The 25,545-nt window shown below is 34.9% G+C and overlaps 1 protein-coding gene across 13 annotated transcripts in view; it reads right to left on the reverse strand.

Annotated features, from left to right (window-relative positions):
- The window catches only part of LOC150105480 (histone deacetylase 5-like), a 430,130-nt gene that overhangs the window by 60,264 nt on the left and 344,321 nt on the right, over nucleotides 1-25,545 (reverse strand). For all 13 annotated transcript variants that reach the window (XM_090394187.1, XM_090394195.1, XM_090394193.1 and 10 more), the window contains 3 exons: nucleotides 18,680-18,767; nucleotides 8,499-8,618; nucleotides 3,230-3,327 (listed from right to left, as the gene is read on the reverse strand). In XM_090394187.1, coding sequence (XP_090250313.1) covers nucleotides 3,230-3,327; nucleotides 8,499-8,618; nucleotides 18,680-18,767 — 306 coding nt within the window. The remainder of the gene's footprint in view (nucleotides 1-3,229; nucleotides 3,328-8,498; nucleotides 8,619-18,679; nucleotides 18,768-25,545) is intronic.

Below are 25,545 nucleotides of genomic sequence, written 5' to 3' on the forward strand. Positions count from 1 at the left end.
CACTATATCAGAGTTGTGTATGGGGACTGCAAAAAAGATCAGAAGAGGTCACAGAGCTTAGTACTTGGAATCTTTGCTGTTTACCTTTTATATCAATGATATTGTTCACTAGGTTGAAGGGAGATATTCAGTCTTTTGCAGATTATGAAAGCTTGGAAAGGTTATTGGTAACAGTGTCGATGTCGTAGTCCTTGAGAAGGATTTGAATAAAGTGAACAGATGGGCAAATGCTTGGGGATGTCAGTTTAATGCAACTAAATGTAAGATCTTGAAATTCAAATTCCATGAATAGGTGGTTGTATACTCTGTTGGTGGAACTGTATTAGATGAAGAGAGGCAGGGAATCTTGAGGTGATGGTTAATAGAAATTGGAAGTTTAGGGGATATATTGCTAAGGCAGTAAATGTAATCCAGAGGATTGCTGCAGTCCTGAGAAAGGATTTGACAAGCAAAGATAAAAGAGTGGTGATTCGATTGTAAAGCCCTGATCAGACCATAGTGCTCAATTCTGGTCACTGGGATTCCAAGGGGATGAAGCAGCCTTGGAAAAGATACAAAGATGGATAACAGAAATGATATCAGGAATGTAAGGATAAACTGAATATTTAAATGTTAATTATCAATGTTATCTATGCGATCAGCCACTTACCTTCATCAAGTGATATATTTGAATCTTTTAGTGACAACGCTTCTGAAATAAAATTAATTATTTCTGCTGAAATTATGTTCCAAGCTCTCGAAATCCAGTTGCACAACGGTTCTAATGATGGCTCTTAATCTTAACCCGTCCCCATGTAATCCATGATCAAGAATTCAATGCCTTCACTATCACATTTCCTCTACTGGCTGCTTCCATCTCTTTGCATATGATTGGTGCGGTATTAAAAAAGATCACTCGACCTAATGACAAAGGCAAGCTGATGATTGCCAAGTTGAAATGCCGATTCTCTTCAACCGAATTCCAAAATATCTGAAACTGCCATAACAACGTTCACTATCTATTTCTTAAAGTTTTAAATGTTTTTCTTGTGTGAACTATACGTGAAACTTTCTGTTTTCGTAAAGTGCCAGCCTGGTTGGCTGAGTGGTTAGCATATCTGCTCTCCAGTCAAAAGGCTGTGGGTTCAAATCCCATCATGGGCATGGATGTTTGTGATTGTCTGTGAAAGTCTAGTGGTGATAGTGGGTGGTAGATGGCATTGGTGTAGATGATGATGGTAATTGAAGTTGGTGGAGACAGAGAGTTGTAGAGTAGGTGCCCTCTCTCGATGAGTCTTTGGACTCCCTGGAGGTGTTATATAATGATAATAATAAAGTAAAATCAGGGGTGTGAGGTATATGTGAGGGCAAGTTATATTTGAGTAAATATGGTAAATATGCACTGTCTTCCTGACTTCTTGATTGTAGTTTGGAGGTTGCTTTTGAGCAGCCCAAACTACACAAAATGTTTTGTTAATTAGTAAAGGAGATAAAAATCCCTTATTGTTTTTCAGCCAGTATGCAAAACTCTAAGATCGAAAACTATGATCTAAACATTTCATGCCGACGAACTGTCGGCGGATCCAAGCGTAAGTGACCACTTGGTAGTGTCACACCAAGGCAACTCGATGTAAAAGTGGAGCAAGCTCCCTCACTATTCTTGATATTTTCTGATAATGTAAAAACACACAGCTCTGAGGAGATGTAGTACTGCTTTACATTATGAGGAGAGGTCACTACCCATACTGGTTTCAACCTTTTTTGAGATCACAGTGAGTAGCTAGACCTAGATGATATCAAAGTTTAAGTGAAAAGAACTTACATACTTTCGCTATACATCTCCTCGGAGCTGTGTGTTTTTACATTATGAGAAAATATCAAGAATAGTGAGGGATCTTGCTCCACCTTTGCATCGAGTTGCCTTGGTGTGGCACTACCAAGTGGTCACTTATGCTTGGATCCACCGACAGTTCGTCGGCATGAAACGTTTAGATCGTAGTTTTCGCTCTCAGAGTTTCGCATACTGGCTGAAAAACAATAAGGGATTTTTATTCCCTTTACTTATCAACCTCGCCAAAAAAATAGCCATTTGGCTTTTCATCTTATGTTTTGTGAATGTTATAAAACAGTAAAATACCTTGTGATAACAATCCTTAGTATTTGCTCTTGCTTGCTACAGTTGACCTGTAGTGTCTCACTGTAATCTGCACCACAACAAATAGTCATCCATTTGCATGGATCACTGAATAAAAACCAAGGACTGATATTAAATGATATATAGAAATATCTTATCAAATCTTTTAATATTAGAGATTTAAACTTCACCAATAATCACCTTCTAATGCTAACTGCAAACAGCTAATGCATGCCATACATTTTTATGTTTATTGCCTAACATGAATTTACCTATATACATTATAATAGTTTTTTTTTCAGCATTTAATCAACTTTGTCATTTTTTATGTTCCTCATCTTGAAGAAGCCAGCAGTTCTAATTTAGGTGGTAAAACTAGTAGGTGTATTTTATTTGATATAATGCTGATAATTTCATTTGTTTCATGAGTGAAGTTCATGTCTTATAGCTGAAATTGTCTTCGACAACAGGATGAATAAAAAAAAATTAATGAAAGAATGCAGATGCTGTCTGACTTAGCCTTATAAATTATTTATTATATTAGATTAAGCATTTAGAATTAAACTACTGGTTACCCAGAATGATTAGAGAAGAGATGAATTTCGCTATCCATTGCGAGACCACTATCGTGTTAATATATTAGAAGCCTGAAGTAGTTTAAAAAAAATTCAAGTTTGGTCTCTAGAGCAGAGTTTTTCAGATTAATCCTTAACCCACCCATGATAGGTTTACAATCTTTCATAGGTGGAATTCACATAAAAGTTAAAACAAAATGGATTTAAGGTTGTGTTTTTATTTGATGTGCATAGGACACTCTGAAATGACATATATGCATCATATGGAATTAATAACAAAAATAGTTTATATTCACTAACTTAATGAATGTTTATTAATAAAGTAAAACTTACTCAATGTATTTATAAGACAAATAACACATTTTCTACTTTTCTGATAATTGTGGGTGGTAGCTGTCACACACACACACACACACACAGTTGTCAACATTTTGTGGGTCATACTGGTTAATTATACCAGAATACACACACTTCTATTAGAGGTACAGTAGGTATATAATTAATTATATACTGTAATTATTAACTATGACTGTTTACTTACCTAAAAGCAGCTAAATATTCAGCATCTCCTAATGGAGGATTCAAAGAACCTGACCATGCAATGTTGATGTTAAAGCCAGTGCCATCATCCATTCCAACCTGATGAAGGGGGAAAAAAAAAAAAAAAATATATATATATAATAAAAAGTAATGAAATTTGTTACAGCCTGATAAAAAAAAATTCTCCACAAGTGCACAATTATGAGTAATAGTATTATTAACAGACCTCCAAAGAATCACACAACTCCTTGAATGAGATTCATCTCATTCACCAACATGATTTAAACTTCTTTATCATTTCTCTAATCAAAACACACATCTAATAATCCCTGCATTCTCTTCGTCCACCTCTTAAAATAAAAATCTTACTTCTCACTTCCTTGTTCTTCCTAGATATAATAGAATTCCTTAACTGATCTGTTGTTTTTCCTTCATCAATTGTAAGAACAATTCATCCTGTAAACCAAAATATGGGTACCACTGAAAATAAAATGCCAATGAGACCACATTTTAAATCAGTATTGCCTCTGTTGAAAACATTTTAAATGGGAATTCACACTCTTCCTCCTATATACTCAAATAATGTGGATATGGACTGTTGTGTGGTTTATATATTCAAGATGGACTGTCTTGCATGTTGTGACCAGTTGGGAATTCATCTGACCATATGTTATGTCTCTTCCATGTCAGGCAGGTATTTTTATGAAGTTTTTAATACATATAGCATGCTCTTGTCAGTTTGATTTGTAAAATTTAATTTCAGAACTGTCTTAATGATACAGAAAATCTCCATAAGTGATTCTGTCTGCTTTAAAGTTATATATCTATAAAAAGAGATGGGATCTGCCTATTGCGCAGCACAAAAATCAAATGTAATTAACAGTGTGAACTTTTAAAAAATAGTTTGTTGTCTGAATGCAGAGAGACTGAACAGGAGACAAGACATGGTATGGATATGTTGAAAGTGTGATATTCTGCTGGTCTATGAGTTATCAGTAAATGCAAAAGTGGCTGATAGAATGAAAGGGTGCATAATTGTGGGAGCAAATGACCATATAAATCACAGAATAGAATTCAGCACAATAGCGGGAGCAAATGACTATATAAATCACAGAATGGAAGCAAGTGAGACTATAGAAGTGAAAAAAAAGTATAGCTGAAGAAGTGAATGAAAATCAGAATGAGGAAACAAAAGAAATGAATGATAAACTGACAGATAGCATAATTGCCAGGATACAAGACTTGAAAAATGAGTTGATATGAATGAGAAGTGAAACAAAAAATATACATTGTGCAATGGGAAGTTTGGTGATAAAAATTGACGAGTGCAAAAAAGTTAGGATGAAGGAAAGCAGAGACAAAGAGGTGATGAATGACTCAAGAATAGCAATGTGTGGATCATTCCATTATTAGAGATGTGATAAATGGGAAGACAATGTGTGTTTTTCAGGAGGGAGAATTAGCAGTATAATTGATGCATTAACTATGAGAAGGAGGCAAGCAAGTGAGCTGGTGGTAGTTGGAACAAATGACTTGATTGGATATAAAGAGAATATGAGAATGGATATGAAGAGGTTGTTGAAGAGGGTGATAGATAACAATGTGATTGGAAAGGTAATAAGTGTGTTGCTGAGGTATGATAAGTTGAGTTGAGGCAGAGAGCAGGGATCATGAATTGTATATTGGCAAAGCTGTGCAAGAAGGGAGTGGTAACTGCTGTAGAAGACATAGTTGAGGTATTCAGTGAACAATTCATTAATTGTTCACTGAATACCATCCTCATCAGGATGAAATCATGAGACACTCAGGTGTAAAGGAAATATGAGGGGATGTCTTAACTGTGAGTGAGCAAGAGGTGTTTTTTGAGGAAATCAATAACCTTGATATAAGGCAATAGGATTTGATATCACCAGGCATCTCAAGGGAATGTTCCAAGGAACTGGCAGTAGCATTGGCATATCTGTTTAATGAAAGTCTTACAACAACACAGATTTCAAGGGAGTGGGAAGAAAGTAAAATTGTTCCACAGCATAAAGGTGGTGATAAGGATGTGGCTAAAAATTATAGGCCACTCTGAATATCTGTAGTTGAAATTAAGGTATTTAGAGAGATTATTGAGAACTAGGATACAAAAATGGGTTGATAACAGCAGTAGTCTCTGTGGTTATCAGTATGGGTTTGTTAAGGGGGGGGGGATCATGTTTTACTAACTTACTTATATACTAAAACAAGGTGACTAATGTCTTGGACAAGGTATGATATACAGTGGTATATTTGATTTTGAAAAAGCTTTTATAGACTGCACATGATAGCTGTTAAATAAATTGAAACAGATGGGATTGGATAACAGACTTCTGAGTTGGATCAGTGACTGACTGTCAGATAGGTATCAGAAAGTTGTATATGGGGGGGGGGGGGGGGTGCAGTATCCCAAAAAAGGGAGGTCACTAGTGGTGTGCTGCAGAGGTTAGTTTTGGGACCATTATTGTTCAATTTGTATAATATTAATGATGTTGGGATGGGTTTATCTGGTGATATGTAACTGTTTGCAGATGATGCAAAATTTGGGAGAACAATACAGAGTCAAGCAGATGTTATGGCCTTACAAGAAGACTTGAATAGGTTGTATGAATGGGCAGGTAAGTGGAACTGTCAGTTCAGTGTTGCAAAGTGTAAGGTTTTGAAATTTGGGATACAAAGTATACACGTGGTGGTAAACTTTGAAGAAGGTAGAGGAGATGAGAGATCTGGGAATGATGGTGGAGAAGGACCTGAAATTCAGGAGCCACACTGCACAAGTTGTGTAGTCATCACATAGGAAATGGCAATGATGCTGAGGACCCTGACATTCAGAAATAAAGAAGTTATGATGCCCTTGTATAAAGCCTTGATCAGGCCTAATATGCATTACTACACAGATTTGGTCACTAGGTTTTCATGGTGATGAGGATATGTTAGAAAGGATGCACAGAAGATTCAGAAACATAACTGATCTTTGGAATGTAGAGTATGAAGACAGGTTGAAAAAATGTAATTTGTAAAGCCTTGTGAATAGGAGGAGGGGGGGGGGGAGAACAAGAGGTCATCTCTGGAAACTGTATAAGGAGGGTGTGAGCGAAGGAGTGAGGAGTAAGTTCTTTGCATGGTTGGTGAGTGGAATGCATTACCTGAGTGTGTTGTGAATGTAGACACACTGAATCAGTTTAAGCCATGGTTCGATGAGCTTTGTGTGTGATAGTGTGTATCCCACAATGCATCTCTGACTCCATGGAGGCAGATGTTAATAATAATAAATCTATTTGATTTTGAAAATTTGCTTTACATAAATCAATTTGTAATGCAGTCATTGAATGCAGAAACTAACATATCTTGAACTACTGAAAATTTGAAACGGGTTGTTAGGATACTGTATTTAGCACTAAGAAAACTCCTCATTTGATTTGTTCAGTTTATGCAATATAAGTCTGAGAGGAGGTACTTTTCACTACATGGTCATTTTCATTCAAGTTGTCTCTATACTCTATTTAGAGATGGGAGGTTTCCCTATACAGGGATATTTTCATTCTGGTTTTTGGAAAGAATAGACATAATGAGTAAAAAGGCATTTATTCCTATGAATCCTAAGATTTACAAGAAAAGGATTGCATCTGATGATCTCCAACAAAATATTAGTAGTTTTTATTATTATTCCCATCATAAATGTTAATATACATGTCTAGAGATAATAAGATGATGTAATTCATTTTGTCCCAGAGCAAGCTATTGGGGCACATACACACAGTTCTACAACTGCAAATAATTAGTAATTCATTTGCCTCTAATAAAAGTATTTCTATTCATACTTATTCTTTTCCTCCCTGATAAATCATTCTTACATGGTTTATCTTTAATTAATGAGAAGTATAGGACTCCCTTAATTACTGGTTTCTAATATATTCTGAAGCAAGCATATTCTTTCCACTCCCTATAGTTTTGGTTTCAACTGAAGCACACTATCATGATTTGTGGCATGCCCACCTGATACAAAAACAGACTATAAGACAAATTCTCATGCACCCCATGTTCAACACATTCAGTGTATTTTACATGTTCACACTGAGCACAACCTGGATGTTTAACACATAGCACAACCTGGATGATTCGTCTCTGGATGTTTAACACATCCAGAGACGAATTAAACCACTGGATTCCTACTAATTCCAGATTCAAACAAGGTTGATGATATAATTTACATGACAAAAGAAAAGGAAAAGGATCACAATAAAACTATCAGATTGCTTTATCTCTCTTTGAATTGCTGCAGCAATTTTAAACTATATGCTTTCATGCAAAGATGTTTATTAAACATTTTCGATGAAGTTGGTTTACAAACCTAGCTCATTACCTTGTCTGCAGAGACAATAAGCCATACAAGTTCTTTTAATTCTAAATCAGTACCTCTGGTTGAAAGGCTTCTTAAAAAAGCACTTAATATTAATGGGTATCCTCTGGGCTCTGTGCATTGGCCCACACTCTTCATGATAACACATGCTGTGAAACCAAAATTATACAAGAGTTAACCCATCGTAGGCTCTTTAGAATATGTGTGTATTTTTATAAATGCACTTTTTATTACTGCTAAAAGTTCTCTCATCAAATTTTAATGGTATCAATACATTAGATTTTTTTTTCATTCAAAATTCTCTTAGTTAAGGGGGGAAAAAAGAAAATCTGTATATATGACTGAACAAAAAATTGCAGCACAAATGGAAGGATTGTGAATCATCTTATATTCCTACTTTGTTTTTTAATTTTTATTTTTGTAATCACTCCCACAGCATATCACTTGGGATAGGGGATTGACATGTCAAAGAAAATCATGGGAATGCAGGCACCAAGGTATATGAATACCCACTGTACCAGAAAGTGCAATTTACTAAAGTAAATCACACTTCTAGTACTTCAGATTTCAAGTCAGTTCAATAATTTTTTTGATTATACTTCACACATACAGGTGACTATTTACTGCTTAATCTTGTCTGCAACTATTAGCAGCATAAGCAAGACATTCTTCATTAATTGTAATATATATCATTAGTATGCAACATTAACTCCCATTCTTTCTGTTGTTAATGCAGGAATACTGATTTTATCTTGCTACCTAAATTCACTGATTATGGTTGAGAATTATTGCATAAATTAATTATATTTATCAATTAAAATGTATTATTTTGTACCATAAAAGTTAATGAAAAAAAAAGCATCCTAATGACAGAATTAAATCAGTTCACCTCTTCTAGCCCTCCAGTCCCAGGAAAAAAATTTCCATCGTCATGCCGATGTAAAGAAATATAAAGAACGTGTGAATCATCATAAAATATTTGCTGTAGTCCATTTCCGTGGTGAACATCCTAAAAAAAAAGGAATTACTAATTTATAAATAAATCAGTGAGAAATGTAATAATTATGAATAAGTTTATTTATTATAATTATGCAAACTAAAGTTTTCATTTGAAATTATATTCAGGAGATTATTATTATTATTTTTTTTTTTTTTTGTTAAAAAAACACTATAGATCTTCCTTAAGTACACAAGAAAGTAACCCCCCCCCCACACACACACACACTTGCAAAAAAATATTTAGGCCTTCCATTAGAGCATACTTATGAGTGCTGCTACAAACTGTAATGATCATTTTAAAAAACGTTTAATTTTCTTGACCAAAAAGCTCTGGAAAAACTTTTATTGGGATTATATTGATCAAGTGTATATAATAAACAACTAAGTTATACCAACTAGTTTCACCAACTAAGTCTGTTGGCATCTTCAGGGTACATAACTGATGTAAGGCACTAAAAATTAAAAAACTATTACAAACTAAAATCAACCGATTCCAATTATATTAAACAAAGAACAGAGCGCGTACAATACATTCATAGAGCGTGGATGATCTCACTTGTTGTTATTTAGGAACGTTCTATAGTTGGCACTATAATTCAGTTCTGGCAAGTTGAAGGATCTGATAAGGGTCTTCCAGATCACGGGCAAGATTAGCCCTTGGTTCTTGTTAAGGTTTTGTGTACAGTGGGCAACTGTTGTGGCCTCCTTAAAAATTCGGGAGCGGAAGTCCTCCTCCATGTAAGGAATTGTGCTTCTATCCCACTCTATGGTATGGTTCGTTCTTGAGAAATGAAAAGCTAAACCCGATTTTTCTTCTCTGTTATTATTGACATCACCTATATGTTCTTTTTGCCTAATTTTTTTTTTTTTTTTTTGTAATGATAGTTACAAAAAAAAAGTTAGAAACAAAAAAGATATAACAAGGTAAGTAAATATCAGAAGTCTTTGGAATATACAAAAAAAAAGTTTTATAATCATATTCTAACTAAAACTTTCTTTGAAAATAGTTGTGGCAAAATTCTTCCATGCAAACTATAATAATCAGCTAACGCCTTTTATTCCCTTATAGGGAGTAGGCAAAACCTTTTAACCCTATCTAGCTTTTGGAGACTGAGTGGAGTTCAGTCTCCACCAATAGCAAATCACAAATAGCCAGCCCATGACTATCACTAATTATAAGCAGTCATCAATGAAGAGATCAGGCAAACAAGTGCTACCACCTCTTGGTACCTAATCCTAACAGGATATGTTACTGTCTGAAATAATATGGGTTCTATGGGGCGAAAAACCCACTTCCCCATGCCAGAGATTGACTAACTCGGGAACTGGTGGAAGGAATGTTTAGAAAAAGTTCCTCCAGTTAGAGACTAGACTTGAACTTAAGCCTATCTTTGGGTGGCCTAACACAGAGGATGCAAGTGCCACCTCCACTGAGGTACACAGGCCTGGGTAAACTATTAAAGTGTATTTAATTTAATACTGTTTTAGTATTATTAATACTATTACACAAAATGGTATACAAGCAGAAGTTTATAAAAGAAATTATATTTGTGACAGTTTTTTTTGAACTGAGAATAGCTTTGCTAAAAACTTATCTTAAGTATTCACTATCAGAAAATATCATAGAATATATACTGCATTCCATACAGAATTTTTAGAAGTTACTATCTAGATGCATTTTAATTCTTAGGAACCATCCATAAATTATGTAATTTTTTCTTGTTAAGGGAGGGAAGGGTGGGGTCTCATCCTCTTTCATTGCCAAGAGATTGACTCTTCCTTCTGGCAGCCCGTATGATTAGAATCCCTGTAGACTTGGAAATCTGATGACCTTAAATCTATCTTCAGCCCTCTCTTAATTCTCAGTTTGCCATTCATGATTCATTTTATATATTTGTTAGGGCACATTCTCACCATATATTTCAACTACTGCAATTGTGAAATTCTAAAACTTTGATTATGGTTTCTTTCATTTTTATCTTTTTTGTGCACTTCATGTTAAAGAGAGTAGTACTTCTCTTAATAATCCATGACTCAAAGATATGTAGCTGTTGATTTAATGAGGTGGAGTTTTACCTTTAGAGCCTCTGTAGCTTGGTCAATTCTGACAAAGCCATTTGGCTGAAAAGACCTGGGTCAAATCCTATCTGTGATGTAAAGAATCTTTATCAGGGCTTTTCAATGGAAGATGAGGCAGTCAGTCTTATACAGAAATGCAGGATTTTTCCTCCTGAAACTAGAATTTTTCATCTTGAAACCAGGCACACCAGCCAGTAGAAAATATACAACCTACACGCAAGAATATATATAATTATATTAGACTAAGCAAATTAACCTAAAAAAAAATCATGATTATGAAAGCCTATGCAGATAGATCATGGAGCTGTAAAAGTTGGTAAGTAATGCAGATTATTATAGAGTTTTACCTTTACTTATTTTGAGAATTACTTTTCCAGATAATTGATAAACAATTCATTTCAAGCCATCCAAATGCAAGTCTTTGTTTTGTAGTTTCTAGGATGTCTAAGTGTTCAGTGAGGACAGAGCTAAATAATTAAATCTTTCTGCATAGCGATTTTCTCATTAATGTAAATCTTTATTTTGCAGCTATGTTATAGGCTCTGACAGCAGTACACAGCTTAAAAAAAACTTGATTTTTTTATATTATTTGTGAAATAGCTATTGGAACAATGCCATCTACATACATAATGTGGTTTAATGTATCCATTTATATATATATATATATACAGGGTATCCCAAAATTCATGCAAGAAGTAATTTTGATAGAAAACACAGGTTTTTAATTAAAAATTGTAATTTCTTATTGATTCATAAGGTATACAGTATAGGGTTATGCATGGAATAGCATATCGGGTAAATGGCCTCCACGGCTTTGCTGGCACATACGCACTCTTTTGTCGAAATTTTCCATGACCGTTTTGCATAAATGTGGCTGAATTTCGTTGATACAGTGCTCAATTTCCTCCTTCAAGGCATGGGTGGTCATGGGCTTGTTGGCATAAACCTTAGACTTCAAAAAACCCCAAAGAAAAAAGTCCAACGACGTTAAGTCACATGGTCTGGGCGGCCAATTCTGATCACCAAAACGGGAAATTACACGACCAGGAAATGACTCTGGCTGTATGGCATGTGGCACCGTCTTGTTGAAACCACGTCGTCCACATCCATATCTTGCAATTTAGGCACAAAAAACTGGATTATCATGTCGTGATAGCGAGCACCATTAACTGTTATTGCCTTACCAGCCACATTTTCGAAGAATGGACCAATGATGCCTCCAGCACAAAATCCACACCAAACAGTGACACGTTGTGAATGCATTTGTTTCTCAACAATCACTCGTGGATTTTCTGAACTCCATATGCGACAATTTTGTCGATTAACGAAGCCATCAAGATGAAAATGAGCCTCATCGCTGAAGATGATTTTGTTCGAAAAATAAGCATCCACTTGTTGTTGTTCCATAATCCATTCAACGAACTCTCTTCGCTGTGTGTGGTCAGTAGGCTTCAGTTCTTGAGTCAATTGAACTTTGTAAGCATAAAGATGCAAATCTTTCGTGAGAATATGCTGTAGAGAGCTTCTCGAAATGCCCAATTCAAGACCAAGGTGCCGAATTGATGTTCCTAGACTCTCAGCAACACTCTCACGAACTGCTTCGATATTTTCTGTTGAACGACTTGTTGAAGGACGGCCAGAGTGTATAAGATCACTAATTGATCCAGTTTCCTTGAATTTTTTAAATTAATCTTTTCACAGTTGAAATTAAATCACTATTCCGACCATATTTTGTACGAAAATTGCGAACTGTAGCTGCCAAACCTTCATTATTTTTAAAATATTGCTCAACAATGAAAATGCGTTGTTCTTTCGTGTAGCGCTCCATTTTTAATAACCCTGAACTGTCAGCTGTCACGCTGTCTTTTTTTTCTCATTGGCAACACTTTACCACACAAATGGCACTAAATTTAAATCTTGCATGAATTTTGGGACACCCTATATGTATATTTTTTTTTTCCAGTTTCATCTTTAATGCTATTGTTTACCATTTCTTAAAAATAGATGTTAGAGGTATAGAGAAATTCAGCAGACTTTCATTATTCCTTGAGTGGTGATATGATTTTCATAATTGATTCAGGGACGCGCCGGCCATATGTGCAATGTGTGCAGTGCACACAGGCGCCAGGATAGTAAAGGTGCGAAAGATGAGGAAATACTTTAAAAAAACGTTTTTTTTAAAGTGATTTTTTTTATTAGAGGGGGGACAGGGGTGCCAACTAAAGTTTTGCACACAGGTGCCGGACACTACTAGCGTGCACCTGAATTGAGTACTTCTGTTCTTTGATAAAAATTATGCGAATCCCATCCAAGGAGAGTTGTAAAAATGTTATTTATCATACATTTGTTAAAAAATTGTAATGTGGTTAGAGAGGGTCAGATAATCCAGGACCACTGCTCTAGCAGCAAAAATTATCTAACATCAGTGTTAGAGTGTGATTCAAACCCACAGCCTGTTGGCTGGCATGCTAAGACAATATCCATTTAGTCAGCCAGGGTGGCAAAGAATTTAGTGAAGAAGTTGATTAATTCTTTATTAAGTCAGTGTCAGGTTTATGGAATGCCAGATATGAGGAGCGATTGAAGGAATGCAACTTGCAGAGCAGAGCCTTGTGAATAGAAGGAGAGGAATGTGATTGAGACATAAGTTAATGAGGGGTTGTTAGTGTGGAGGAAATTTTTCATAGAATAGAGGAGGGCAAGGGTAAAACAAGAGGTCATCCCTGGAGGATGCGACCAGGGGAGTGAGAAGCAGGTTCTTTGCATCGAGTTATTGATGAGTGGAATGCATTGCCTGAAAGTATGATGAGTGCAGAAACTGAATGGATTTAAGGCTATTCAATGATCTTTTTTTTGCATGAGAGAGTATAGTCCTCCCATGATGAGTCCTTTGATTCCATGTGTTAGTAATAATAATAATTCGTTGTATACTTTTTAGTTTAGAATCTCAATCATGGTTTTGTAACTGCTGGGAAAGGACTTGCCTTAAAAACAACAGCATTTACAGGTCTTGACAGAGTTCTGATGCCTATTATAATGTATAAATCTAAACTAAATCTAAACCTTACCTAAAGCCAGTTTTTTCTTTCCAAGTTAGCTTATCAATAAGCATTTACTGCAGAATTTCATGTTGCCATTTTTGTGGACAGAGATATTTGGTTATTTTATAAGATTTCACTGAACAGAGTAAAAATCTCAATCCCTTCCCCCCCCCCCTCAATCTTTCAGAATTCATCCAAGATTTTATCTATAACTTTGCTTTATTTAGAAGTAAATGCTGATTACACTGTTTGACTTTTGTTTCCATTTATGTCAAGATGGGAGTTTATAACAGTGTTATCAGACAAGCAATGAGTGTTGAATGTATCTGAAACTTTATCTAAACATGTTCTATTAAGTTTGGATTGCCTGTTTTTATTCCCTGAGGAGCTTTCAATGTTAAGGAAGAAGCAGTGAAGTTTACTGATAGTTCCATGTTTACTTTTAAAATTATTTGGGAGTTACAGTTTCTAGGATGTCTAAGTTTCAGTGAGTACAGAGCTAAATAATTAAATCTTTCTGCATAGTGATTTTCTTATTAATTTTTGTATGGTTTAAGTTTTGAAAAGTCTTTAAGCAAAGATCATTTTTTTATTATTACTATTATTATTTAACTATCTTGTTCCCATTTGCACACACTATTTACTTCATTCTTTAGTTACTTATATCTAAATGTGTTCAACTCAGAGTTTCTCTGTGCTTTCTTTTCCTCAGCCTTGATCAGCATTTTAATGGCCCACAATGTGTTAGTGACAAGTCAAGTATAATTTTATTCCCCTTTATTCTGCAGATAAAACTATCAGTATTCTATGATTGGGATATTGATGGTTTCATCTATTTGCATTTTTAATTGTTCATTTTCTGCTTCAATTTTTAGTTAGTTTAGAGGCAAATCCAAATCTGTGCCTTCTAGTCCTTTGCAAAGGCAATTGGGTGCAATTTCTACTCACCTGTGCTTCCAACTCTCTCTCTCACATCCAGATGATGACACCATTGTTACAGCACCAAAGGATAAAGATGACCTTGTGACTTCACTCTTTTCCTCCAATGCATAGATATGACCAAGACAAATCAGCTATCACCATGTTTGGAGTTGTGCACCTAAAACCTACCTAAAAATTTCTCATGTTCTCTAGAGGGGGAGCAATTGGCTCATATATGATGTTTCCCTCACAGACTTACTTTAACCTCTATCTCAAAGCAGTGTATCAGTTCTGTGTTTCTTCTACAGGTACTTCCATGGTCACTGCTCCTGTGAAAAAAGCAAACATCATTCCTCCACTTTCTATTGGGCTTGTTAAAACAAGAGCAACATCGTCATCTGCTGAAACATACCTTTTCAGTACTACTACTACTACAAACATTAAACCTGCTTCTCATTTATTCCATCTATTTCTGTCCTTTGGAGCAGCATTTCTCATAAAGAGTTTCCAAACAACTACATCTCTTCAAGAAAAATGCCAACAAATTTCTTTTTTTTCCTTCAGTCTTCACCTGTAATAATGTCTATAGGTTTATCTCTCATGTATGTGATAATATATACTTGAGACTAAGAAAAATTGCAGGATCGAAACTTAGAGAAGATCAAGCTGGAGTTCGGCCAGTTGTCATGATAAAATTTTCACTTTAAGAAACAGTTCAGAAATCATGTGAATATAAAAGTATCTGTATTTAAGTTTTGTAAATGAGGCATAGAAGAAAAAAAAGAAGCTGTTAATAGGGCAATTCACAGCTAATATTTATGTTGTAATCAGCATTTAGAATTGTATAATGTACAGGAAGATGGTTTGATGTAAATCAAAACGACGTGCAAATCTTATTACCTGGTTTTCAAGAGTAGAGATGAGGATATCGAAAGGGTCCAGATAAGATCATCTAAGGTTGAGAGAGAGTTCTGGAATGTGGGATGTAAAGACAAACAAAAGGTAACACTATTTGCAAAGCACTCTGAAATAGGAGGAGGGGATGATTTGATTGAAACATAAAATAGTGAAAAGTTGTTACCAGTTAATACGGAGGAGCTTTCATAGAATAAAGGGAGACAGAACAAAAAGCCCTCAAAGAAACAATATAAGGAAGATGTAAACATGAAAGTGAGCAGGTTCTTTATAGAGAGAGTGGTTGATGAGTGGAATGCATTGTCCAAGAGCGTGGTGAGCACAGGAACAGTAATGAGTATAAGGTATGGTTTGATGATATTTGTATGTGACACGGGAGACTTCCTGTGATAAGATATTTGATTCCATAGAGGTCTAATATCAATAAAAATAATCGAGTGTAAGACGAGAATGTACACTATATCCACTCTTATTCGTTATTTCAATATCATTCCTGATTTCAGCATTATGCAAATCATGTTCCACCCCTAAATAAATCCATTGCGAGTATTCAGGAATCTAATTGAATAGCTGCTGTAACAAATTTGGTGTGATCATCAGTAATAAAAAGTATGATAATAGGAATGAACATGGAAAAAATCAAAGCTGGTGAGAAGCCAGTTGAATAAGTTTATATGAAATAAGAGAGCAAAAAACACTATACAAGCAGTATACAAGACTTGTTCAAACCAATTTAACTTATGGACCCAAGAGTTGGATTAGAAATAAAACAATTGATCAAGGACTAGACACAATAGATATGGGAGCTTAGATAATGAACAAATGGAGTTAAACTTCGTTGGGAGATAAATTTTACTGCTGTGAATTATATAAAAAATACAAAAAAAATATATGTATATATATATATATATATATATATATATATATAAAATTAATCAAAGGAAATAAAAAAATTCCTTATCCCATCCACAGTATTAATGTACTACAGGTTTACAACCCTTCCTGGGGGGGGGTCACATTAAAAAAAAAGCATCAGTGATGGAATCATGAAATAATGAAGTTATTATGAATGAAAATTACATTGTTGGTGTTGTCAAGAATGTATGATCAGAATTAATTGAAGGTGGTATGGACACTTAAACACAATGAGAGAGAGAGGATGGAATAGGCTTACTTTTTTTTTTTTTTTTTTATCATCATTGAGGTCAAATGTGCCATAGGTTGGCCATTCCTGGTGTAAACAATCATATATTACTATCATGTTGGAAGTTTTTTCCCACTTGGTTAGACTATAATAAATTTAGTTTAATCCTTTATCCAAGTGTAAGCAAACAAAGTTTGCACATGAAGTATCTTCAGGACTGAGGCAACTCGTGGTAAAGGTGGACCAAGCTCATCACTCCCCATCTTAACATCTCCCTGCGGACATGTATAATGCCATGCATTAAGGGAAGGGCCACTACCCAGACCGGTCCCGACATTTATTGAGGTCTCGTCAGTGGACCAGACCATCTGGGAGCCAGATCCAGGGGTGATGATACCAAGGTGGAAGCAATGGAAAAGTCATATTTACCTATACGAGTTGCCAAAAGGTGTCTCACCTTATTAAATTACTCTGGATCTGGGTCTGGTTCCCACTGACGAGACTTCAATAAAGGTCGGGACCGGTCTGGGTAGTGGCCCTTCCCTTAATGCATGGCATTATACATGTCTGCGGGGAGATGTGCATTATGAGAGATGCTAAGACAGGGAGTGATGAGAGCTTGGTCCACCTTTACCACAAGTTGCCTCAGCCCTGAAGATACTTCAGGTGCAAACTTTGTTTGCTTACACTTGGATAAAGGATTAAACTTAAATTTATTATATTACTATCATATTATCTTGTACATCCCTTGTGGGTACCTATCAGGAATTTCATGATGATGATGACACATGTATCATGTAAGGTATATTTTATCAAATATTTGCATTGCAGAGACTTGGTCAAATATATGATAAAGGTAAGTAAGTACTAATTCTAGTTAAGGAAGATGCCTAATGATGACCAAATGTTTACACTAGTTATAATCATGAAATCATTTTTATTGGATATATTACTTTTCCATTTTCAAACAAGTTAAATACTATATATATATAGCTTATGGCTTAACCACCTTACCGGCCATTATGGATCAAATATGCATCCTCATACGCTTTGTATCCATCATATATTTCAATGTAATATAAATGGTATCACAATTTTAATATGCACTTCGCATCCATGATAACTTTGACATCTTGGCCAGTAGTGTGGTTAAACCTTATATGGTTTAGGTTTTGTTGATAATCACAAAATTTAATCAACCTACTATTTTCAATTTTCATTGTCTTCTTATGCTTAAAATCTCCTGCAATTGTTCAAATACTCCTATTATATTTACTTGTTATAGTGAATTTATGTTAGCATGATATTATACCTGTATATGAGGACTTTGCTTAGAACTTTCGAATAGTTTGTTATAATGGTGGTTGTTATGTTGAGAGAGTCAACAAAACAAAAAATCTCTACATCTTCAAACAAATAATCATACTGATAATAGAAATAAGGAGATAGTTCCATCATGTACAAAGTGTTGATCAGCACATTTGGACTATTATGTACAAATCTGTTTGTCAAGACTTGTGACTAGGGAACTTTTGCTTTAGTTATTCATCTCTGGAGAGTTTCTAGAGATGAATAACTAAAGTAAATCAGATCTGAGAACATTGGTTATGGGTAAATTGCAGAGTTTAGTGAAAGGGGAAAAAAAAAAAAAAAAAAAAAGAGGTGACATGATAGACTTTTAGATTAGCAAGTGGATTTTTACCAGATCAAGTAGGAGGAAATTATAAAAAAAGGGGTGGAGGGAAAGTGTGGTGAAAACGAAAGCATGAGAGTGCATTTTGTTTATGTGGAAAGTGTTAGGTGAGTGAAATGCATTGTCTGATTGTGCTGTCAATAGTTTAGTACTATATGATAAATGAGTTGTTAGTTGAGTGAGACCTCCTGCAATGAGTCTCCCTTCACAGAGGTCTATTAATCATAATAATAATAAAATATATTCAAGATACTCATTCAAGATACAATCAAGCATACCCAGTCAATTATGAGAATTTTCTCCAATTTTAACCTCTGCCGTAATTGTTTGGCTGCAACGGCTACTGAATTAAAAAAACAGAAACCCCTAAATGGAAAGGGAAAAAAATATTTATTCTGAATAAATGAAATTTATATACAGAAACAAAAATTCTTTAAACTAAATTAAGGATATAAACAGTTTGTATAAAAATTGGCAAACTACACTGCACAGCATAACACTTTGTTGTGCTGTGCAGTGTAGTTTTATTTATATTTATTGAATGAATGATAGTATCTTATAGCTTTTTTTTTTTCTCCTTAATCTCTAAACACAAAAATGCTGAAGAGAGAGAGAGAGATTAAGTATAAATACTATACACTGCTATTATTATTATTATTTTTTTTTACTGTGCATTGCTAAAAAAGTAAATGCCACTTAATATAAAAGCAGCAGCAACTGTGAATAGCTATACTTCCATTTTCTAAAAACTGCAAACAATTGATAGCATGTATGCTTAGCTGGACTATTTGTTGAAGTTTTTAGAAAATTGAAGCATATTAAAATTCAAAAAACACTAATTAAAACTCAGTGTGTATTAATTAGTGTGCTTTAGTTAATTTTCTGGCAGATTAGCACGGTGATGAGAAACTTATTTAAGCTCTGCAAACTAAAATTAAACACACCAATGTTTAATGCTACTAAAGTAATAAGACAGTCTGGAAATGATTTCCTTTGAAAAAAAAAGAAATAATGAATAACAGTTGTTATATAACTAAACAATAATAAGAAAGAAGATGCTATCACCACCACCAAACTTCCAATGGAGTCAGAAGCACTGAAGTAGACCCAACTTCTGCATTGCCTGTCATACTAGATCTTAATTTCTTAACTCATTTGTTTGTCAGAAATTCCATATTAAAGGATATTATAAACAGAAACATGCTTAACAATATTTTTCTCTCGGAGTGTGCTGGAGAGAGGAGATATCCAAAAATCTGAATAAAAAACATTATATGATTTATGGATTAGCCATTTTACTGTTGCTTGTTGAAGCCTTTAGCATCATTTTATCATCACTAATATCTTGAGCATATATTATAATTATCAAGTAGCGCTACTTATACTAATATGAAAGTGATTACTGCGAGTTATTAGTTTTATCAAGTCCATTTAGAAGTAGTGGTTATAACTACACATATCCAAATTCCTACATTACATGAACATTGATCTGATTTCTCCCTTTCAGTTATTTCCGGCCATAGGTGACTTTGTAGACATTGCCCACATAGTACTCCTGGTGAAATTTTTACAGGGTAATTCACCTTGCTTCCCACCCACCCCCAAATTTTATCCTGGCTCGGGACCGGCATATGGCTGGGATGTATTCATGACTGTAATCCAAGTGTGTTCATAGGGCTTGTTATCCTGTTACATTCATGTTAACTGCAACAAATTTTCCAGGTCCCAGAGCCTAAAACCAACTCAGTGCTGGAGAAAAAAAAAATAAAATAAATGACGAGCATGCTCAACATTTGAATACCACTGCACGTCAAGTTAATAATTCTTTCTTAAAGTGACCACGTAAATGCACTGCTACTGTAACCCATTTCTGAATAACTAAATGGAAATCCAGAGTGAATCCACATTTTCAACTCTAATTGTAAAAACTGAACTTATAATTTCTCTCCCTGATTCAGCAACAAACTATCCATGAGGGTGGTCTGAAAAGTTCTTGGCCTAACAATCAAAAAACGAATTTATAATTTCAAAATTTTTTTTTTTTTTTTCGATATAATCTCCCTTAAAACCAGTACATTTATTCCAGTGCCATTATCCCATCCCTGTAATGGTTCTCAGTAAGATCTGCAAAATACCCCTCTACAGCTGCAATCACCTCTTGATTTGAAGAAAAATGCTGATCAACGAGAAAGAGTTTTAGTTTTGGGAAGAAATAGAAGTCAGAGGGAGCCAAATCTGGGGAATAGGGTGGATGTTCCAGCAATTCGTAGTGCTTTAATCCCTTAATTTTCCCGCTGCCAAAACACTTTTGTGGGCAAGTGCATTGTTCTGATGAAAAATGATTTTTTTCTTCTGCAAACTAGGTCTTTTCTCACGAATTTTTCCGTCTAGTCTGGTTAAAAGAAGATCAGAATAATATTCTCCGGTTATTGTTTTATCCTTTTCAAGATAATTAATAAACAAAATGCCTTTGGCATCCCAAAACACTGATGCCATGACCTTTCCTGCTGATGGAAACGACTATGTTTTCTTTGGTGCTGAACAACTGGCTTTTGTCCACTGTTTTGACTGCTGTTTGGATTCTGGTGTGTAATGGTGAATCCAAGTTTCATCCATAGTAATAAGACGACATACAAGATCAGTTTTATTCTTGTTAAAACGCTCCAATCACTGTTCAGATATTTTCATGCGAATGCGTTTTTGATCTTCTGTGAAGAAGCATGGCACCCATCTTGTGCAAAGTTTTTTCAGTTGCAATTCTTCATGCAAAATATATCCTACACGTTCTTTTGAAATGCCTATATAGTCTCAGCAATTTCACACACTTTGACTCGCCGGTCATCCAATACCATATTGTGCACTTGATCAATGATGTCTGGTGTTGTTACACTTTTTTGGACATCCTTCACATGGATCAACTTCAAGGCTGGTACAGCCATGTTTAAACTCGGCAGCCCATTTTTTAATTGTCAAAAACGAAGGAGAAGAGTGCCCATAAACTTTTATGAACTTCAAATGAATTTCTTTTGCCGTCAAACCTTCTTTTACAAGGAATTTTATAACCATACGATATTCAGTTTTATCCATTTCAAGGGAGGATACAGACAACACTTCTGCTTCAGACAGAAGTGTTGTATAAAACAAACTACTTGATAGAATGACTTGCAATTTCACACAGACGCTTATGACCGTTGTACCAACTTGGAAAAAAAAATCTTGCCGATAGCATTGCCATCTATGGTTGAGGCCGAGAACTTTTCAGACCACCCTCTTATGTCTATTCCTCAAACTTAATTCATTTGCCCATAATCAGACAATCATTCCCCTTTCCCCTCCCCATGATCTTGAATCCTATCCACCTCCCAAGTGCAGTTTCTGCCAATACATGTCTGTATTTGGTGGTGCAAAATCTTGCACTTAATACTAAAAGCCTATTAAAATCTTAATGGGACCTTACATCAGTATCACTTTTATAACTCTCCACAACACATCACCAGTGAATAGCTGAATATTCATTATCAAAGCACATGTAATATCATTATCAAATGAGATCAACAGTAGAGGGGCCTAAGAAAAGAATCTTGTGAAATGCCACTGGTCATTTTTTTTTTTTTTTTCAGAAAACTTTCTGGAAAACTACCTGGTATTTTTCAGACAACTAATCTCCTTTCCAATCTATTACTTACTAATCTATTTTCCATCTCTGTCAACACAAGTTAGCTTGCCATGTGACAATATGTCCAATGTTTGTAGAAGTCCAAACTGCATATATCAGTGGCTCTTTTTTTTTAGCATATTTGTCATCTTTGCATAAATGCAAACAGAATGCTGAAATTAGAGCTTACTTTATAAACTTATACTATCATAAAGAAGCCTAAACACTAACCATAAATTGCTGCCTTTCCACTATTTTGGGATCCTCCCTCTTGCAGGACTCTTGTTAACCAACCAAATCCAGGCATTATCAATTCTAGCTATTCACTCTTTTTACTTCCCCAATATATCATCCAATCCCACATCCTTATTAACAGTTGACATACTAAATTACCTCTCGCTTTTCTTGTTCATTCACCTCCTTTCTAGGATTTACACAGCATCACAGTCACCAGAATGAGATATACTGACAAGGTGCTCATTAAATAACTCAACTGATCTCATACAAGGGTCAATTTGCCATCATTTTTCTTTGCCACATAGTAAAAGAAAATACTTTTAGTTTTCTCTTGGCCTGACTTTATAATGCACTTTTTTTCTTTCACCATTTTTGTAAATCAGTATCATTACTCCTTATGCATCTGGCCATTGCATGCTATTTTATATCTCTTCCATAACATATTTTTCTGCATTGCATATTTATCTACCTCACTGTTGGCATACAGTTGTGTAAAATCTCACATGATTAAAGTTGTATCATGTTCACTTTTACAAGTTGTTAACTAGAAGGAAATTTATATAAGGAACTGTCAATGTCTATAATAATACTAAAATTCCTGTATATAGTAACCTTATTATAAGAAATATATCATCTTGTATTATTCAAACCTCAAGTCCCTGTCCTCAGCAATATCTTATAGTTCAGTTCCATCAATATAGTACATAGCTTGTGATTTCTTCCCAATGTGCAACACCTTACATTTGGCCATAATAAACTGGTAGTCATTTACCTTTGCCCATACAGCTAATCTATTTTAAGTCATCCTGCAGGATCTCTACCTTAATTTACTATGATTCTTTCTAGTTTTGCATTATCAGCAAACAAGTGAATATTTCCCATCAAATCACTTCCTACATCATCGATGTACAAATTAAACATGTGGTACATCGCTGGTCACCTGCATTTTTCTGGACTCAACTACTCCATAAATTACTCTTGGATATCTGTCCATCAACTACCCATTTTGCATCTAGTTCTCTCTCACTCTTTTGAAACCTTTGCAGTCTGAAAACTTGCACTACCAACCACATGAAAGTAATGTTACATGTCTTTATTAAAACAGATATTTTATCTATTACTTAAATTAGCATTAACCAGTCTCAAACAGCAGTGACTTGTCTCTTCCTATAAAAACTAAGTTGTACATGCCACGAATCACTAATACTCTGCTGAGCACATTTGCCTCATGGCATTTCTAAATAACTTATTAGCATAACATTTACTTTCCAATACAAATGCATTCACAATAAAGAGCCAAGAGGCTATTTTTTTCAGCGACGTAAATTAAGTTAAGGTGATAATAAATCCCTCATTATTTCAAAGCCGAATAAGAAACTCGAAGATCGAAATCTAAGAGTTTCATGCCGAAGAACTTCCAGCAAGTCCAAGTGTAAGTCAACACTTAGTAGTACAACACTAGGGCAACTTGGAGCAAAGGTGGAGCAAGTTTTTGATCACTGTCCTTAATATTTTCTCATAATGTAAAAAGGTGCTCCTAGGAGACGTATTACTGTTTTACATTATGAGGGAAGGTCACCCAGACCGGTTTCGACCTTTATGAGGTCTCATCAGTGAGTAGGTAGACCTGGTAATACCAAGGCTTAAGAGAACCGAATATACATACTTTACTATACAAATTGCCAGAAAGCACTATATGAAAATTTTATTTTAATAAAATAAAATTTTAAATTGAAATATTTAGATCCAAATTTAATAAAATAAAATAACTTATATCAAGATTAATACAGAATGTACTGTGTAATAACTGTGTATTCATAACTACTGATCAGTTATTTTTCTGATCACATTAAGCAATGAGTTAATTCTATCAATTCTAGTACAATGCACTCATTAATCACACTCCAAAAAATAAGTATATTAAAAAATCCAAAATCAAAGAATATTTCAATATCCTAACTAAATTTTTATTAAACTTCAGGATCTTTAATATAACTTTAAATTTCACTCCTACAGGTTTTGTTCCTTTAACCTTAATACAATGACTACAAGTGTGAAAAAAAGAAATTAAAAGGATTAATTAATTTTCATTGAGAGTCATTTTACTATCATCATCATTAGTGTTCTGTCTCTTGACAGGTCCAATGGTACATCTCAGCAGATTCTCTTCCTCCATTTCCTCCTTCATCTCTTGATATCCTGTTGTGTCCATTATATCATCAAGCATCATTAGTCGTCTCCTTCCTCTTGGTCGCTTTCCTTCAATTTTCCCTTTATTCATTCTTTTCAATCCTATCCAGTTATGCTTTCTTTTTCTAATGTGCTTTAAGTACAGGGTGTTTGGGATAAATTTGACAGTTTCGTAAGGAAAAAGAAAATCTTCTTTGTATCTATTAAATTTAATGAATTGACAAAAAAACATTACAGGCAGAGTTAATTACAATACTATCAACAAGATTTACTCAAAATAACCACCATTAGCATCGATCACAGCTTCAATTCTGCTTCGGAACCTCGAACAAGCTGATGCTACAGTCTCCCTGGGAAGGGCCGCAAAAACTGTTTTAATTTTATCCATTAACTGGGCTTTTGTATTACTGGAAGTGCGATTGGTGTCTTTTTCAACTGCGCCCCATACAAAATAATCCATGGGGTTAAGGTCTGGGGAGTTTGGAGGCCAAACATTTGGACTGGTGAAGTCGTAGAAATTTTCAGACAACCATTTTTGACTTTTCCCAGAGGTGTGGCAAGGGGCCGAATCCTGCTGCCATACATACGGCCTACCATTGGCTACCCTTGTTATCCAGGGCTTGACTACAGTTAGCAACTCCACGAACAAAGCCCGAATTCCAATGCCAGGGTTCTTCAACACCTGTTCCTGCAGATTTGCGAGGAATTCTGCTGTACGAACGCAATCAGATCGTCTGCTAGGGATCTTTCTTCTTGCTACATCCTCGTAGTCACCATTGCAAGTCTCTAGTTCATGCCTGATTGTTTTTACTGTATTCAGGGAGCATTGGGCAGCAGTCGTAATATCCTTATTTTGATGGCGGGCACGAATCATCATGATACAAGTTATTCTCTTCCATGATTCAGGTGGGTTCCAGCTATCCATCCTTTCTGACATCTTGTATATGAATGAAGACGGGTCCAAACTTTTAAATGAAGAGAAGTGTGTGTTAATACATGTAACTTACGGAAAAATATAATTAATTATAAATATGTCAAATTTATCCCGAACACCCTGTAAAT

Source organism: Typopeltis vanoorti, chromosome 6, assembly GCF_054136105.1.
Source record: "Typopeltis vanoorti isolate ZY-2024b chromosome 6, IOZ_Tvanoo_1.0, whole genome shotgun sequence".
Classification (NCBI taxonomy): domain Eukaryota; kingdom Metazoa; phylum Arthropoda; class Arachnida; order Uropygi; family Thelyphonidae; genus Typopeltis; species Typopeltis vanoorti.